The 18697-nt window shown below is 39.6% G+C and overlaps 1 protein-coding gene across 2 annotated transcripts in view; it reads right to left on the bottom strand.

The window, feature by feature from the left end:
* Positions 1 to 5725: 5725 nt before the first annotated feature.
* The window catches only part of mdfi (MyoD family inhibitor), a 29598-nt gene continuing 16626 nt past the window's right edge, over positions 5726 to 18697 (bottom strand). For both annotated transcript variants that reach the window (XM_031747790.2, XM_039612751.1), the window contains exons 4-5: positions 10617 to 10970; positions 5726 to 10151 (exon numbers count right to left, since the gene is read on the bottom strand). In XM_031747790.2, the coding sequence (XP_031603650.1) occupies positions 9898 to 10151; positions 10617 to 10970 (608 nt within the window). In that variant the 3' untranslated portion in view covers positions 5726 to 9897. The remainder of the gene's footprint in view (positions 10152 to 10616; positions 10971 to 18697) is intronic.

The raw sequence follows: 18697 nt of genomic DNA on the forward strand, positions 1-18697 counted from the left end.
TTAAATGCATTGGAAGACATTTAGAGCAAAAGTATTTGGTTCAAAACATAGTCTCTCTGGTACAATGAATAAAGTCTATTGTTTCATAGCTTTACTCTGTATAAATGCTCACTCCTTCATGTGTTGTGACCCATGTGGGCTGAGCACTTATTTGCATGACAAACAAGAAAGAACAAAGTACTCATACTCAGGTTTGCAACACAATGTAGCATTTTTGTAGCTGTGTCCATCAATTTTAAACTCACCATCCATGCCAGAAGGTGCATTTGAACCAGAATTGTAGTTTTGAACCATTGTAAGATATGTTGCCAAAGCATGAAAGATACAAAATTGAATAAGCTACAAAGGATGCATAATAGCTGACAGTGTAATAGAGGTCCTGTTCGAACAATAACCCTTACAAACGTAGCCACACATGAAGGTTACATAGTTGCCATTTCATACAATAATCACATCAGAAAAGGATCAGGCATATTGTATGAGTTCTGTCTCTGTTGTGGCTTTCCTTTGACCCACTATTAATAATAAATCGAGTATTTCCTTCTCTAGGTGTCTTTCTGACTTTAGTGGAGGAAGGGAGAGCTGTGTTTGCTGGGAGCCAAGGGCGAGTGCCTTGTCATGTCAGGGGTATTAATTTATGATTTCCATCCCAGCTTCTGACCTCATCACCTCCATTAGAATGCAGCCTTTGTAATTTCATGGTTAATATTCAATAGCCACTTGTCCCCGGTGCCTGCTTTGTGCATGTGAAATTTCTGGTTTGGGGTGGGGTGTGGTGGTGGGGGGGAATCATTTTCGATCTGTTCAGTTTGTGTATGTGTTTATGCACGTGTGTGTTCATGCAAAAAGGAAGCAAGGGTTGACTGCAGAATAGCTTTCTGCAAAACAGTTGCAGATGTCCAGAGATGTCCTCTGTGTCTCTACTCCCACCGAGGAGCTTGAATTGCGTCTCTGTCTGACCCGAGACATTTGAAACGCCTCCCTCATACACTCACACGCATACGCACACACGTACACACACTATTGTGCACATAACTTACAGTAGCTGACCACTTGCATCAGTGGCCAAATTTGGAGGCTCTTGCCGTGGCACTCTGCACAAGAAACAGAGGTTGGCCAGCATCTCACTACTGATCACAAAAGACAAAACAAGGGGAGACATGAAAGCGGAGGAAGGTCAGAAAAAGAATACAATTTCAAACAGTAAACGTCTGCATTTCTCCACACATTGGCTTGAATACACATTCCTACTGAACAACTTTGGCAAACTATTAGAAAAGAACAGATTAAGGAGCTCTGTTATGCATGAGCCCCAATGTTGCTCTGTTTTCTCCTTTTTTCTTCCTTCTCTTAGCAGAGAGCTCAGAATCTGTTAGGGTTACATGTATAATGTATAATGTATAATGACGAAATCTGACGATGTTAAGTGATGATTGTAACAGTATCAAAATTCCACAAACAAAAAGAAACAGTATTAAAATGGAGAAAATTGCCATAACCCAACCCTTCTACCATGCAATCAGTTTATTAACCACAGTATACATTTGATCTTTGGTAGTAAAAAAAATAAATAAAAAAATTCATGGCTCTTTGCAGTCAGTACATCCCATGAAACAAGTACAGTTGGTAGAATTAGCTTTATCAGCAATAACATGAAGTGATTGTTTCCTCTATGTCCTTGTCAGTTTGTTCTATTGTTGTGCAGGAATTCTGGCCAACTCTTCCGCACACCGTCGCTTCAGTTCATTGAGGTTTGCAATGAGTGTCTGCCTCTCCGACACTGTCATCAGCAGCACCGGAGCTCCACAGGGAACAGTGCTCTCTCCAGTCCTGTTCACCCTGTACACTTCTGACTTCTGTTACAACACGGAGTCATGCCACATGCAGAAGTTTTCGGACGACACTGCAATTGTGGGCTGTATCAGGGACGGGCAGGAGGAGGAATACAGGAGCCTGGTGGAGGACTTTGTGCAATGGTGCAGACTCAACCACCTACAACTCAACACTGCTAAGACCAAGGAAATGGTGGTGGATTTCAGGAAGTCTAAGCATGCCCTGCTGCCAGTCACCATCGAGGGGGTCAATGTGGAGGTGGTGAACACATACAAGTACCTGGGAATACATCTAGACGATAAACTGGACTGGTCAGCCAACACTGCAGCAATCTACAAGAAGGGGCAGAGCAGGCTGTACTTCCTGAGGAGGCTGCGGTCCTTCAATGTCTGCAGCAAGCTCCTCAGGATGTTTTACCAGTCTGTTGTTGCCAGCGTCCTCTTCTATGCTGTGGCATGCTGGGAGGAAGCACTAAGAAGAGGGATGCTGGGCGACTAGACAGGCTGGTAAGGAAAGCTGGCTCTGTTGTGGGAGCTGAACTGGAGTGTATCACTTCAGTATCAGACAAAAGGACTATGAACAAGATACTCAACATCCTGGACAATGACTGTCATCCACTCCACACCACTATCATACAGCAGAAGAGCTTGATCAGCTGGAGACTGCGCCCTGACATGCGCAACAGACAGACTCAGGAAGTCATTTGTACCCAGGGCCATACAACTTTACAATGCTTCACTTAAGGGAAAAGGAGAGTTGGTCTTCTCTGCATAGTCTATCTGCACCGCACCCTCTAATACATTTACAGGACTTATCTGCCCATATTGTGTATTGTACCTTATCCCTGCACGGCTGCTAGAACTCTTATACTACTATGTTTACTTGCACTAATGCTATTACTCTTATACTAGCCTACTGTTATTCTGTTTTATCTTATTTGTCAATATATTTATACTTGAACTGTTATATTACCATGCGTACACTTTATTCTTTTTATCTTATTTGCCCATATATTTATACTAGAACTGTTATATTACCATGTTTACATTTTTTTTTTTTTTATTGTCCATATATGTCATTCTTGACCAATGATTGTATCTGACTTGCACTGATGCCATAATTCTTATACTACTGCTGGTTAGCTTTTATATTATTTGCCCATATATTTATATTAGAACTGTTAAATTACTGTGCTTACATTTTATTGTACATGTTGACATATGCACACATTTACTGTTGGTCACTAGATTTTAACCTTGCACTGTTGCACCATTGCATTATTATCCTGACACACACCTCAAACAGGACTGCATCCCCAGTACATTATACGCTTTGCTACTGTTGATTTAGATTGATTTAGATTTAGATTGATTTAGATTTAGTAATGTTGTTTTGTTGATTGTTGTGTATCATCCTGGTACATTGTAGTGAATGCTGTGTGTGTGGTGTTCTTAAGCTGCTGGAACCTTGAATTTCCCCTTGGGGATTAATAAAGTATCTATCTATCTATCTATCTATCTATCTCATGAACTGTTTATGCACAGCTCTCTTAAAGTCTTGCAGCAGCAGTTGGCTTGAGGTCTAGCCTTTGACTGGACCATTGCAACACCTTGATTCTTTTCTTTTTCAGCCATTCTGTTGTAAATGTGTCCCGTTTTCCAGGCTTTGGCTGTCTAACAAATAGCCTCACCTTTCACTCTAGAGTATTTTGATATACAAGACAAGACAGACTGACTGCAGGGTGCCAGGTCCCTTGGCTGCAAAACAAACCCAAGTCATCACACCTCCACCGCCATGCTTGACAGTTGGTATGCGGTGTTTGTGCTGATACGCTGTGTTTGGTCTTCTCCAAACATGGAGCTGTGCATTATGGCCAAACATCTGCATCCAAAGGATGGTGGTTCAGAAGTCTTGTTGTTTGTTTAGAGATAGGAGGCTTTTCAAGTGGCAGCCTGTCCAAACAAGCCATATTGAGAAAGTCTTAGAAAACGACTAAATAAGTGGCTTATTTGGAAGAGGACTGTAGAGTCTGAGATGTTACTCTTGGGTTTCTTGCAGTTTCTCTGAACTTTGCATGGTTTAAACATTAGGATATCTAGTCCTGGGAACATTGTGGCATTATATTATCAGACACCTGAATGCTCCAGACCAGCAAAATGCCAAAAACTTCTGCTTTTAGAGAGGTGCCCACATTTGCTGATGATTAGTTAATCAAGTGCTTCTGATTTACCCTCTTCATTTTTATGGAAGCAGTAAGGGTGTACTGAGATTTTCATGGCACTGCAAAAAGTCCTGTGAAAATGTTCTTTTTCACAGGACTGTAAACTGAATGAAATCTGAACACAAATGAACAGCTGGACACCGTCAAGTATAATGTAGGCTGATGAGGGAAAGTAGGGGAGACCGGGGATAGTTGTAACATTTTTGACATTTCTGTCTGTAACTTGGAGCTCTTTTAAGGTAGTGGATTCAAAATGTAATGCAAAGTATTTACATGTCTCTGCTATTAAATAGTGCAGCTATTTTCTCTGCAGCACAATTACCCATTGCATGGTATGGTCTCAAACACAAAGAGTGAAATGTTACAATTAACCCCATAGTCTGGGTTAGTTGTAACATGTCCTGGGGTGAAATGTAACACAATGAAATAAGGGTACTAACAAAACATTAACATGTAATCTTTGTTTATTCAACACATGAATGCACTTAGAGCCATTTATGTAGCTATGTGTGTGACAGAATGCAGAAATCCAGCTTTTGAACATATTCCAACCCCCCAAAAATACAAATGATGGAATTTTCTGCAACTGAATATTTCATTAATTTTGGTTGGTCTTCCTTGAGTTTGGCCTCATTGGCTCAGTGGGCATTATAACCTACAACTCTTGCACCAATTTTGAACATAACAATGAAGCTGAAAAAATGTAGTTGTGCACCAGCATCGCAATTCCATTACTTTTTATCATGGCTTACCTTGGTGTGGTTTGCAAAGTGCTTCAGAAAGATGAGAAAATCTGTTTCTTGCACCCATCCTGATTTATTTCCACTACCAATACTTCCTACTGGTCCATCTCTGACACAGTGGTCTGCATAATGTATGTGTGGGAACACAAACAGTGGAGGAATTGTGTTGCCAATGGCATTAACCACATATACAAAGGCGACCAGTGAACCTCTCTCTGCTGATGTCGTTGCCCCAACTTGTTTAATATAAGTTAAAGTAATAGTGTGGTAAGTTGTAACATCTGCATTATTGTTACAACTAACCCAGACTGTTGCTGTTACAACTGACCCAGACTCCTATAGCCATGAACTAGCTAACATTACAGCCAATGGCTAAAACATTAGCACTAAAGACCTACACAGAATATATCCCCATAGACATACAAATAACATAATTTAAGTTTGATGAGTTTAACTGCAAAGCAGATAATGCTATTAGAAATTAAAATAAAGTAGAAAAACTTACTTTTTGGCATACAAATTACTTTTTTTTGTGTTAAATTGTCTGTGTTTGACAAAACGTGCTGATTTTTCACATGTGATAGCAGAACTGAATTGGGCATGCACAGGATGAGTCACATCATTTGAAACTTAGCCCTGATTGGAGAAATTGGAAGTGTTACAACTGACCCACGTTACAACTATCCCCGGTCTCCCCTAGTGTGCCTTGCAGTGCGAATGGGAAGAATACAGCTTGACTGGATATTGAATTTTTGTTTTTCAAAGCTACTCAGAATATCAACCAGCATTTTTTTAATGTTAACATAACAAACACACCCATGCTGCAAGCAGGTTTGAAACCAGAACCTTCTTGCTGTGAGGCAACAGTGCAAATCATCACCCTTGTAATCCCACAGTGTGTTAACATGAAGAATGACTGGCAGATGTGTGGAGTTCACATTGTTTATTCAGTATTAAACAAAAAGTTAAGGCAACGTTCAGAATAGCAACTCAAATAGACATTACATGGGGAAAATGTAAACAAAACAACATTATAGTGGACTACAGTCTACTAACATTTAAGCTGGGATATGGAAAACTTTCATACTATTAACAGAGTTGGCCAGCCCTTAAATTCAATTTGGAAATTCAATTCTATTCCATTCCCATAATAAGATAAAAAAAAGCCATAAAAGCCAACAGACATTTCTTTGGTCACTGTGAGTAAAAAAAACACCCCAAACAATAATACTGAGCATGAAAATCACTGAAAGCAAACTTGTTTTCTTCCAGTATTACCATAATAGCTTCTCTGAATACAAGGGAAATATTCGAAACGAGATGATGAACTGTTTGATATAAACACATCAGATCCACATCTCAAAACCATCTCTATGTTCTAGAGATTGATCTAAGTGCAAAACTGGCGCTCATCTAGGAACTTTGAACGCCCAGGCAGAGAGTGCTCTCCATCACCAGACCAAGTAAACAGCATTTTCAGTACCTCCAGACCATATCCATTTTCTATAAGCTGGGAAACAAAACATAAAACAATATGAAATGACTGAATCATAAAATATATTTAAAGAAATTTAACTGAACTGTACAATTTTTTTTGTTTTTCAACGCAGACATTAATCTGATTTGTTCTGCATAGTACAACCTAGATTCAAACAAGCTGCACCTTCTTCCTGAGCTTTATAGTTCACAATTATGTTTTATCTTCTGAAAGGCTTAGTTGAAGCTCCTTTTTGAAAAATGTAAAACTCACAAGATAGTGCCAAATGTTAACAGAGTAAAAAAGGCTTTGTTGCAGAATTTAAGTTAGATAAAATCAGTTAAATGCAACAAGCAAGTTCAGTGAGTTTCCCACATTGAATTGGTCCTGGTTTTAAAGGCCTAAAAGATTGCCTGCTTCACACTGGCGTCTGAGCTCAGGGAGAAACTGCAGCAGAGTGCTAAGAGCCTTGAAACTTATAGTTTGGAGTTTTGAGAAACCATAAATGATTAGAAAAAGTCAAATGGGTTGTCTTTGTTCAAGGCATAAAATTTGATGGTAGGAAACATGAAACTACGTATTCAGAATTTTCATAATTTTACACGTCTTAGCCAAGTAGATTGCATGATTGTAAGGTAAACTAACTGGCAGAATGGATATTACTTGCCAGTAATAGTGATTTGCTGACCTATGGCTACTGGCATTTATAGCAGTTGATAAATGATAATTAAAAAAAACTAAACAAGACGTGGGAGAAACACCCTTAAATCATGGGTGTTGACAATGTCCACTAGAGGGCACTCTGCAACTTATGTCGGGAAGATCGTAAACGAGCGAATAAATAGCTACACATAACAGATGTTAAGGAAATCCGTTCATGTTTTGTGTGCATGGAAGAAAAAACGATATGGGCCGATATATCGGAATATCAGCTTTTTACGTCACGAAATATCAATATCGAGCTTTAAAATCTCATACTGGCTAGGCTCTACGTAGAATAGCCTTTCACTTTTAACAATAGAGTCTGGTGGTACTATTATAATTTGTTGGCTCTGTAGCAATGCAGGCACATAAATGAAATCTATTCCAGTGGTACAAAACTATTTTTATTATTTATTCTCCATTGTTAACGAACCAGTGTTGTTAAGGAAATGTTAACCTTGCACACACCAGAGATATTTGGTTTGGTCTGGTGACACAGAAGTAGATCCCTAGATGAAGCACCATTATATGAATATCCACTTGGAATATGTTGTAAATAAAAAGAAATAACATTGATATCACTCCTATACATGCTATAAACTTGGATAATTAGTTCTCCCTTCATAAACCTCTCTGTACTTTAATAATGGCATGTTTTCCAGGGCTCTTTGCGTCAGTTCAGTCAGAATGTCCCTAAATTTGAATGATATGTCCAGTCAGGTATTAATTAGAGATGCACCAATTGCAAAATTCTGGGTGGCTGCTGATGCCATTAAAGATTTTTTTTGTTTTGTTTTAGTTGTTATATATGCCCCCATTTTCTGCCATGGAACAACAGAAATCTTCATCATAAAAAGTATATGTACTGCTTGAACAGTATAAAAGCAACATTTAAAGACTTCCCATGTACCCTTAATGACAAGTTTTGACACCTTAGTATATATCAATAAAGACGTGGTTTGACAACCATTAGAATAGTTTCTGGGTTTTTCCAAGGGTAGCTACACAGGCAGAGACCACCCTCACTACGATATAATGCGAACGCAGTCATCTTGTTCTACAAGCAGACCTGAAATATGAAAGAAACCGCTCAGTTAAGAAAAGAGCTTCAAAGATTATTACTAGTAGGCTTTCAAGGGGTAAGGAGTTAAAACATTTTAGCCCTTCTTCACAATGTCACTGAAAATTTAGTCAGCTCAACACTGATGCCAAAATCAGGCAACTCTTCTTGAGTAATATTAGCTGGCCAGCTTGCTCCAAATAAAAAAAATGCAAATTGCAACATGCAACTTCAAAATTTTTTACTTTGCTGTCAGGAAGTTGATTTAAACTGTAGTGTGGTTTCATCATCAGCGTGAGATTGCAACCCTTAAAATAGGGTTTAATCAAACACAGCCACATTAGCCAGGCACATTAGCACTTCTATTCCAGTAACAGTAAACTATTAAAAAAAGAATTTTTCTAACAGTATTTCATCAGAGAAAAGAGAGATTTTTATCAAGTAATTATAAAATGCACAACAGATCTAGATGACATCTCAAGAGGTATTGAGTTGAAGAAGGTATGCGCCGGAGCGTACGAGAGTGCAGGCCTGCTATCAAAAGTGTACCATTCATACTACGAGCACATGGATCTAACTTAACATAATGTCGTGAGATTTTCACTCAAGGAATTAAATTAGATGTTGAGCAATGTCTGCCTTACAGAGAGCCCGGCAAAACCCGATAACACAGAAATGTGATTTTCACATTAGAGGAGAGATGCAAATATCTTAACTAAAATCTACAAAACAAGGATTAATAGAGATTTGGTAAAGGCAAAGAAACTACTTGAAAATTCAGGCCTTAAGCTAAGCCGAGGCCATTTGTTCACATAGCATGAACGACAGAGGAAAAATGAAACATTAAAAAGGAGATGATGCCTTCCAGTCCTTCACCAGATGAGCGAGAATTCATTGAATACACTCAAAGCCCCTAAAATAAAATGTAAAAGTAAACAAGATGCAAAATATTAAATGAATTTTCACATATTAAAAAAAGACTCTACTGCAAATGCTATCAACCATTCGCTCTGTGATGTCTGTTTCATACAGTACTCATTTAACAGGACTCAAATCCAGGCTGAAGCACGACAATCTCATGATGATCTCTTTTCACAATAAGTCAGTCAGAGAAAGATGCATATTAACAAAAAAAGTCACTAATATTGCCACAAGCCACCATTTATGTTTTCTCTGTTTTGTACAATGTAACAAGGACAAAGACAGGGCTGGATTCAACGTTTGAGTGTGTGTGTGTGTCACAAAGGCCAATGTACGCAATCAAACTACCAGACTTTAACCTTGGAAAGGACAGAAGGACTGCGTTTCTACTGAGATCTGAGCATCCATTTTCCCATTATGCTGCTGCTCTTATCTACAGAAACACTAAAATCCGGTTAAATTGAGCCATTTTCTCATTTGCCTTTAGAGGTCATTTTTCATGCTTGGAGAACTCCAGTCATTCAGACGGCACAAGGGGCTCCATTGTAATAATGGCTTGTTCCATGAGGGTCCAGAGTCTGCATAGCCTGGCATACGCTCATAGACCACAACTACAATTCAGTCCACACCATTCACCCAGCTGTGTAGCAATGAGCCAACAGCAAAGACAACAAAGTGAAGTTTACTGTGTCATTGCATGATCAGTAAAGGAAGGAATAATTCACCGGTGACCAATTTCAGCATTAGGTCACAATCTTTCGCCTGTAGGAAACATTGGACATTTTGCGGAGCCAACTAGACCAGCCAATGCAGTACGAACCGCAATGTCCAGGGAACAGCGACTGGGTGTAGCACTTCTTATATCTGACAAGCCACTACTCGAACTTGCTCCTGGGCTTTGTAAAAATGCATAGCAGACATTTTGAGTTGGCTAAGGGCCTCAGGAAGAGAAGCAAAGGCTGCAGCACTCCATGCAGATCTCCAGGCAGTCTGCAGACTCACAGCAGGCGTCGATGATCCCACAGTCCATATCACAGGGCAGGTCACAGTCGCCACATTCCTCGGTGATGCAGCAGCAGCAGAAACACGAGTCCTCTCCCACACAGGAGCCGCAGGTGGCACAGTCCAGCATAATGTTGCACAGGGTTAGAAACTCACAAAAGAGGCACGCCAGAATACAGTGAACACAGCAGTCTGGAGGGAAAGAGACACACAGAAAGAGTTTCATCTGCTAAGCCAACTTCAAAAACCAAAGTGATGTGCGATAAACCTGGATCTTAATGGAGGACTGCCGATTGGGAATTATTAAAGGAGTGACAAGGTTAACAAATTCCGACATTTTCCAGCCTGAAGTTTGTTCTCCTTTCGATTTTGATTAATCCATTTTCAGTTGCCATATGCAGCAGGTTAAGATTTATACATACAATTTACATTAGAAATTATAATAGGTGAGAAGTACTGAACTCAATCAATTACCTTTTTTGATGACTGTTTTAGTTAAAATGTATTGCCACAGAGAAAATATGCTAGGGGAAAACACAAGTCTGCTCTTCTATTATGAATGGCCAATTGGGGGAAAAAACAAAGCAAAAGTGAACTTTGCTATCACTCCCTCCCTCTCCTCCTGCTCCAGTCTCTGTGTCAGCATCGGTATCTCACCGTCCTGTGCCTCTGTGGGAATCTGGGAGCTGTTGCTCTTGGAGCTGCTCTTGCTTCTCTTGCTGCTCTGTGAGTTGATGGAAGGGTTGGACTGCAATTTCTTGGTGTGTTTGGGTCCCGCTGAAGAAGATGAGGAGGTGGATGAGCCGCCTCTCGGTAGGGAGCCCAGCTTAGGATTCCTGACCCCGTTGGACTGGAGTACATGCGTGTGAGGTGTGTGCGTGTGATTCGGACAGTGCGTGTGAGGGGAGCGTGTGTGTGCGTGGTTCTTGGCTTCACTGCGTATCTGGCTGCTGGGCTGTGACCGGCATGGCTGGGTGTGGTGGATGGGCGTGGATCTGGCTGCTGGTTGAGCTAGAGATTAACAAAAGTATATCCATTAACAGCAGGCTCACATAAACTTTATTTTAAATGAATATCATTTCAAATCAGTGCAGTTCAGTAAGGATCAGTGATGTTGCTGTACTTGTGATTTTATGTGCTTAATCATTTGGCTGGACAAAGAAACATTGATCTTCAGTTCATACTTCTCCTAAAAAGAATCACATCTAAAATCTTTTGAAAAAAAATATAAAATTTTACAGCATTTATACAAACGGGATGGAACTATTTATGTTATGTGTTGGTTGTGAGATGTCTTTTGTGTGTAATGAACCTGTTCTGTGTGAAGCTTTGAGACTTAATGTCCGGGCAGATGCAGTGTCATCGCGAGGGAGGCTTCGGGAAATTGAGTCCAATTACAGAGTCCACCCTAAAGGAAATTGCTCATGGGAAGCACTATGTATTTACAGAGTTGAACCCTGAACTTACGTGTCTAGACTCTTTCACAACTAGAAAGAAAGAATGAAGAGTTTGAGAGACAAAGAGAGGAGTTTGTCTCTTGGAAGAAATACCCCCAAAACTTCAGCATGTGATATTTTCTGCAAACATACTTTTGTTCCAAGATATACCGTACCTAAAACGCTCAAGCATATTCACAAGTGTTAAATTTTGCCCAGTAATTTGTATATTTTACCACCAAGTGCTATGGAGTATTAACAATTCAGCTAGAAAGTAGAGGGGCAGAAAAGCTCACTCTCACTGCCAAAACAAGCACACATACTCTGAAAATTAGATTATAGAAGCCTGTTTTTAAAAAATATATATTATGTTAGTATTTAATACAATTCTATAGATATAGCTCTACATTTCTTCCTTACGTAAAACCATGTGCAGTGAAAAGGTGTGGTAAGAATGAATGTGGCAGAGAGGAAAAGACCAAAGAAAAATCTAACACGCACACAGGCAAACAGAGTGATCTGTAACTATGAGACATGGCTGGAACATGGAAACTGTGTGTTCGATAAGCACTCAGAGACAGATAACCCAACTAGGCATGTTATGATTGGCTGGTGGCTGTGGTCACAAAACCAATCTGTGTTATTAAAGATTCTTTCATTCAGTGTTTTTATAACTTTGCTCCAGATGTTTGGCAGACTGCAGGGCCAGAGTATGTGAATATGTACGTGCACAAGTCTGTTGACATGATCGCATGTGCAGGGCCAGTATGAGGAAGCCATACTTTCTTCTCTAAAGTATGTCAAAAGTCTTCCATGTTATTCTCTTCTTTTTCCTCTCTTCCCTTTTGTGTGAGAAATTCGTACTGCCCTCTGTGTTCACCCTTTCTCCCTTTCACTCTCTGCGTATTGTCACTCACTTTTAGCCTTTTTGCACAATACTCTATTGTAACACTCTGACCCTAGCAGAATTTATGTTGGAAAGCGAAGAAGGGGGTTAGTCTAACTGTAGCGGTACTGTGCACAGTTTTTCACTTTCCTCTTTACTTTCGGAGAAAATCATATGTCCTATGAGTTTGTGGTGCATGAGCGTGCGTGTGCGAACAAAGTACATAGGTGGATTTGGCAGACGGGCAGGCAGAGAGAGGGACATGGAGTGAGGACTGTCTCCAAACAGAGCTTGAGGTTAGGCTCATACACAAATATATGCATGCAAGAACGTGTGTGAACACTAACTCATGAACACACACAGAAAAAAGAACAAGGTCTCTTTGTCTGTGATCAAGAAAGTTAGTCAGAAAGATGAAGTGAGAATAAAATAGGTCGCTGCTTGTGCATTTTTGGACCAGGAGGATGCATGGGTGTGACACATAAACACAATGATTCAGCTTTAGAGGGAGCTGGGAGCTGGTTAAAAATAACAGCAAATAAAGAGCCAAATGATTGCGGGATTAACATGATGAGACTGGGAAACCACAGCGTGTGCATGTATGGCACGTACACAGCCGCGTTGGCCACTGGGGGTCCTGCAACCTCTAGTATGATATGTGCATGCGCGGGTCTATCGGTGCCGAGTATGAGTCACCCTCGGATGAATGCAGCAGCACGCTGCCATTTACACACCCTCCACCTCTTCCTCCTCTCCTGGCGGTTCTCAGCTACCCTGTACTTACACACCTCCCTCCTAGAGCAGAGAATTGCTCTCTCTCTACTTATCCTTTGCTGGAATGAGTCAACGGAGTGACTGTGAATTCTGTCTGTCTCTGGTCTAGCTGCTCTGTCCCACTGTGTCCTCTGCAGTTTGAATTCTAGACAGTAAACTGTAAAACTATAACATTTCTCATCAAACTAAATACTTAACCCGAATACAGCCTTAACAACACGTGAAGAAAAAATGCATGCAGAATGAGCCTCCTGACTCCTAACGTACAAATCTATATGCAAGCTTTTGTGCACTATTAAGCCAACAAGCTTAGCAGAGTAATCTAGATGTCTGAGAATTTTCTGATAACTGTGAACATTAAACTTTATATTCTAAATGAAAACAGTAAATTTGGATTGCTTCAAGTTTTTCCCCAGTAAGCATCTATATGTATGCAGTTAATTATGAAAATTCAGAATGATGTGTACTGCACGACATGCATGGAAACAGATCAGTTTCTCATCATCTGTGTTTGTGCATTTGAAAATGAAGTGCATGTAACGTCCCCCAGCTCCCATATTCCCTCCGTTTTTCCTTCATAGTTTGATTGTTTTAAAAAGCTGGCCAATAAGTGTGAAGTACTAAAACTGTGAGAATTGGTAAATGATAAGCGAGTGTTGTAAAGTGCTATTTAAAACAGTTTTCAATGAGACTTCCCCACATTTTTGGCTGCTATACAGAGCTGTAACCAGCATTACAGTGTTAATGAGGCTTGTTTAGTTGCACCCACTCACTATGGTGAAAAGTAATGTGAGAGCAGAGTTCAGTCAGAGGCACAAGACTGGTGACTCAACATGAGGTGTGTGCAGGACAAAAGTGTGACTCAGTTTTGGCCACAAGGTTCAAACTGCTGTCATTTTAAATTAAAAAATATTTGTTCTTAAGAATCTTGAAACTTATCATTTTATCCTTGTTTCTTTGCAGTTTTAAAATAGCGTAACTAAATTCACCTATAACTGGAATATACTGTACAAACCATTCTGAGGCGTTGTCCCTGTTACTATAAGTATGGTTGTGTAAATTAGTGTGGATAAGCCTGAAAACTTTGATGGATTTCTTATAGTGTTGTTGCTACTATTCATAAAATTAGATTTGAACACAGCATCACAGAAACCAGATTTCTGCAAGAGACAGATTTAAAGATTTCTTGCAGTTATGTTAAAATCAGTGTTGAAAAAACTATTCTGAAAATATACTTTTGCAAGCAACCAATTACTTCTTACTGTAAGTGCCAGCTAAACTATCAAATGGAGGAGTCTAGTTTGCTTAACTTAGCTTCTTACAATCATTTGAAAAACAAAGCATTGTATGAAATCATGTGAAAAACTAAGTACACTCTTACTATTAGGAATATATGTAGAGATTAAGAGTGTAAGTAGCGACCGTGTGCTAAGTGATCATCTGCAAAAAGTGAGCGCCTCTATGAAAGTTTTGGCAGCTGTTGAAGTCAATGACAGTACAATTAGAAGAAGACTGAACAAGTTTGGTTTGTATTAAAAGGTTGTCACGGTAAAACCTAATTTCTCTAAAAAGAACATTTCTGGAGATTGAAGATTCAAGGGCAGAGAAAACCAAAGTGAACATGTTTGGCCATAATGCACAGCACCACATTTGGTGAAAAGTAAACACAGCATATCAGTGTAATGACCTCACATCACCCGTCAAGCACGGTGGTGGAGGGGTTATGATTTGGGCTGTTCTGCAGCCACAGGATCTGGACATTTTGACTCATTGAGTTGACCATAAAATCGTCTGTTTATCAAAGTACTGCAGAGTCAAATGTGAGGTCAAATTTCAGAAAGCTAAAGCTTGACTTAAATCAGGTCATGTAGCAGGACAATGATCCCAAGCACATCAACAAAACTACAGCAAAATGGCTGAAAAAGAAAAGAATCAAGGTGTTTCAAATGCCAGACTTAAACCCAAGAGAACTGTGAATAAATGAATGCCCGGAAATCTCAGTGAACTGTAGCAACATTGCAAAGAGTGAGCCAAAATTCCTCCACAACAATGTGAGACACTGGTAGTCACACAGAAAATGATTACTTGGAGCTATTGCTGTTGGCGGTGGTTGTACAAGCTGCTGAATTATGGGGTGCATTTAATTTTTCACAAAACTTTCTCTTTCGCACACTGTGGCAACTAATTAAAACGCTCTACACCTCTAAGTACTTAGAAAAGCCAGCGCAAGATCAAAACAATGTCTCAAAAAGCTAAATGATTACAAGTTGACTTTGTGTCTGCACATATTTGCAGAAGCTTTTCTATACCACAAAAAACAACAACAAAGTCTGACTTACAACTTGCCAAGTACAGTTCTATATTGTGTTTTTTGCACTGAAAGATGAAATATGACATTTGGAAACAAAAAAAGAACAAAATAACTCTGACATGCAGGAACTTTACTCATATAAAAAACAACACTTTTTTTTATATTGTTGCAACATTTGACTCACTTGTGTGTTTTTCAACAAACAACACAAATAACAAATTCAAGAAAGAGGCTAGGTCTGAATTTGAAACCAAAGCCAGTCAACATGCAAGTATAACATAATACACAACAGCATTAATTACTTGACCTGAGTTACCAGCCAAACACTTTGACCCCAGTGACATCTCATAACTGAATCGCCATCCTTCACCTTGTCGCCATGTTCTCTGACTGGCTGTAAACATAAAATATATGTGTGTATATTTACAAATGACTAAAGAGATGGCAAAGAAAGGAGAAGGTGAAAGAGCATCTAGTCAGGAAAACAGAGAGGGAAAACAGTTTGAGCCCAGTGACTGGTCTTTAATTAAAAGCAACGTCAAAGCACTGTTAGATTTCCCGACAACAACACGTTGCACACTCCTCCCCTTTGATGACAAGATAATAACAAACAGCACTGCTCAGTATTTCCCACAAACACACTCTCGCATGCACAAAAAATGGGCCGCCTTCTTTCTCAGATACATTCATCTCACACAGTGAAGATGCTGCAAAATAATAAAAATAAGGAAGTAGAAGTATAAGAAATGTTTCTTCAGTCCTGTCGCTGATTAGGCTACGCGTTTTATTGTTTCCAGTCCTAGTGTGTAAGCAGGAACAGCTGTGAACACGTGTGTCCTGCTGTGACCGTGACGTCAAAGACAGTGGTGTTTTCATGACATCACTGACTGAAGTGTGTGTCTGAGGGAGCTTGGGAACGTGTGTGTGTGTGTGTGTGTCTGTTCCACTTAAATCATAACACACTCAGATATGTCTGCAGATCTCTTGGCACTTTGTTCTCAGCCGGCTTGCCCAGGGCCAGACACATAATAAAACTGTGATGTCATCACCGGGAGACAGAACATACGAGCTGTGGATTTTTCTGTTTATGCTTCTGTTTCTTCACGCCGTCGCTCCCAAACACTCTGATGCACACGCTTACATATACGCAGATGTCACGCAGCCATGATCTCACCACAGACCTGAGTCACAGCTACTTTATGATGTCTACATGCTCATTATGAAGCCAGATACACAGATGATTGATTGACTGTTTGCAGACCATATTTAAACTGCATTCAAACTGATAGAAGCCCTCAGACGTATAATTATCCCAACAAGCAGACATAAGCTGTCAGTATTCACCTGAGTGAGGGATAAAGTTTAGAAACTAGTATTGTTTACTTTGTGGTCATTGTGTGATTGTGTAAGTTTTAAATGGAGAAAGCTATGGATGAAGGCAATGAGGACTTGAGCCCATGGAAGCAGATTTTGTTTAAGCCCACTATAGTTACATAACTCACTCTGTGCAGCATATGGAGCTGGTGGGTTTCACGGTTTTTACTGGCAAATAAAGCAGAAGGAAAGAGACAGGGAAAGGCAGACAAACTTCTAAGGCTTCCAGTTCAGGTCTGAAAATAGACGCACACTGCAGACAGGACAGGTAGAGGCAAAAAATAGTCCAAGACAGCAGACATTCACACACCTACTCAGTTCAAAATGCACTCTGTTAACCTACTTATAGGTTTCCTGCCTGAAATCTGAAATACTCTTTATTTAGTTAGACTAGTGGTTAGGATGAGACAGCATTGTGTGTTCATGTTTGTTACAGATATTGGCCCTGGATTCCAGGAAATGCGCTCAGAGTTTTCTGACTATGCTCAACCCCCACCTTCTCACCACTGAATTCCTCCTTTCATTCATCACGCTTTCACTCATCGCCATTCTTGTCTTTAGACAAATTTAGACTTGTGCTTTTTAGGTAAGTTTGGGGGGGGTGTTTTTACTGTGAAGTTTGACCTTATAATATATAAAATATTAGAAATAGTTTAGAAGTTAAGCCGAGAATGTTGTAATTTCAAAACAGAGTAAAGGCAATAAAAATAAATGCCATTTGGTAATGACACAGCAAAATTGTGCAATCTTTGGCTTTGACACAGAGAGTTTGAGCTACTGCACAGCATGGAAAGTAAAAGCAGCTCCTTTGTGCAGACAGAAAATTACTAGACTGGTAATAGGAGGAAATAAAATGGGTTTTGGTGCTAACTGTGTGACTTTGTATAAAGAATTGTTAACTGTTGTGCTACTAGTCACCAGCAAATCAGCAAATTGATACTGAGGGCTGCACATACACCCAGTGTAGAATGTGATGACTGGACAGCTGGAGATGTTAGGAAGTAATTTAGACTTGAAGGGCGTAAATAAAGCAAACACAATAACCTCTCCTCTTGCAATTTTCTTTCTTCAGTGCTATTGCCAAATAGCTATTTTATTTTACAGCAGTGAAAAATGTTACTGGCATCAGTAGACCTGTTTCACGGGTCGAATTAAACAGCAGCATCGAAGACATTAAAACTGAAATCTGGATTAGCGTTGCAGCAATAATAAAACAGACAAATAAATCACACTGACTTTTTTGAAAATGATTCAAATCTACCATAATCCCAAACAGTATGTTGTGTTGTTAAATCTATTTTCCTGGATGAGGACTGATATAGGAATATGAGAATATTTATTTTGTTCAATATTTCAATTTTATGTACCCTCCAACTTAAATCATGTCCCACAAGCAAATGGATAAGTGGTGGAAGAATGCCTGAGGTGAATTTGTCTTTAATTGCTACATTTCATTTACTTTGCATGCAGTTGCACCCACACTTAAATGTGTTTTTGTTGACCAAGTTTTAAATCCAAAGAAGCCGAAACACTGGCTTCTTTTAATCTCATCCAAGTACGCTTAACTCAGACAGGCTCAGGTGACTCTCATTCCAGAACTTCAGTGTGATTCATAAAGAAATGTAACCTGTAGCACAGTGAGACTGGTTATGTTTCCTAGAAAATACAACAAAAGAGATGAGTCATTGCCAGGATCGTTTTGATGCCTTGGGCGAGATTAGGACAGTTGTTAAAAAAGGGTCTTTGCATGCCATCTTGCATTTGTTGTCTGTCTCAAACCAGCATAGCAAGCAGCATGACATTACCTGATCATTCCCTATCATTGTGTGTATCACGCACACACACCACAACAATCACTGCAAGCAATTTTAAGCTATTAGTGCAGACTATTGTGACAGGACAAATAAAAAAATAAAGAAAAAGAAATTTAAATCAATCCTCCAGCTTAGAATTTAAG

This window comes from Oreochromis aureus, linkage group 5 (assembly GCF_013358895.1).
Source record: "Oreochromis aureus strain Israel breed Guangdong linkage group 5, ZZ_aureus, whole genome shotgun sequence".
NCBI classification, from domain to species: Eukaryota; Metazoa; Chordata; class Actinopteri; order Cichliformes; family Cichlidae; genus Oreochromis; species Oreochromis aureus.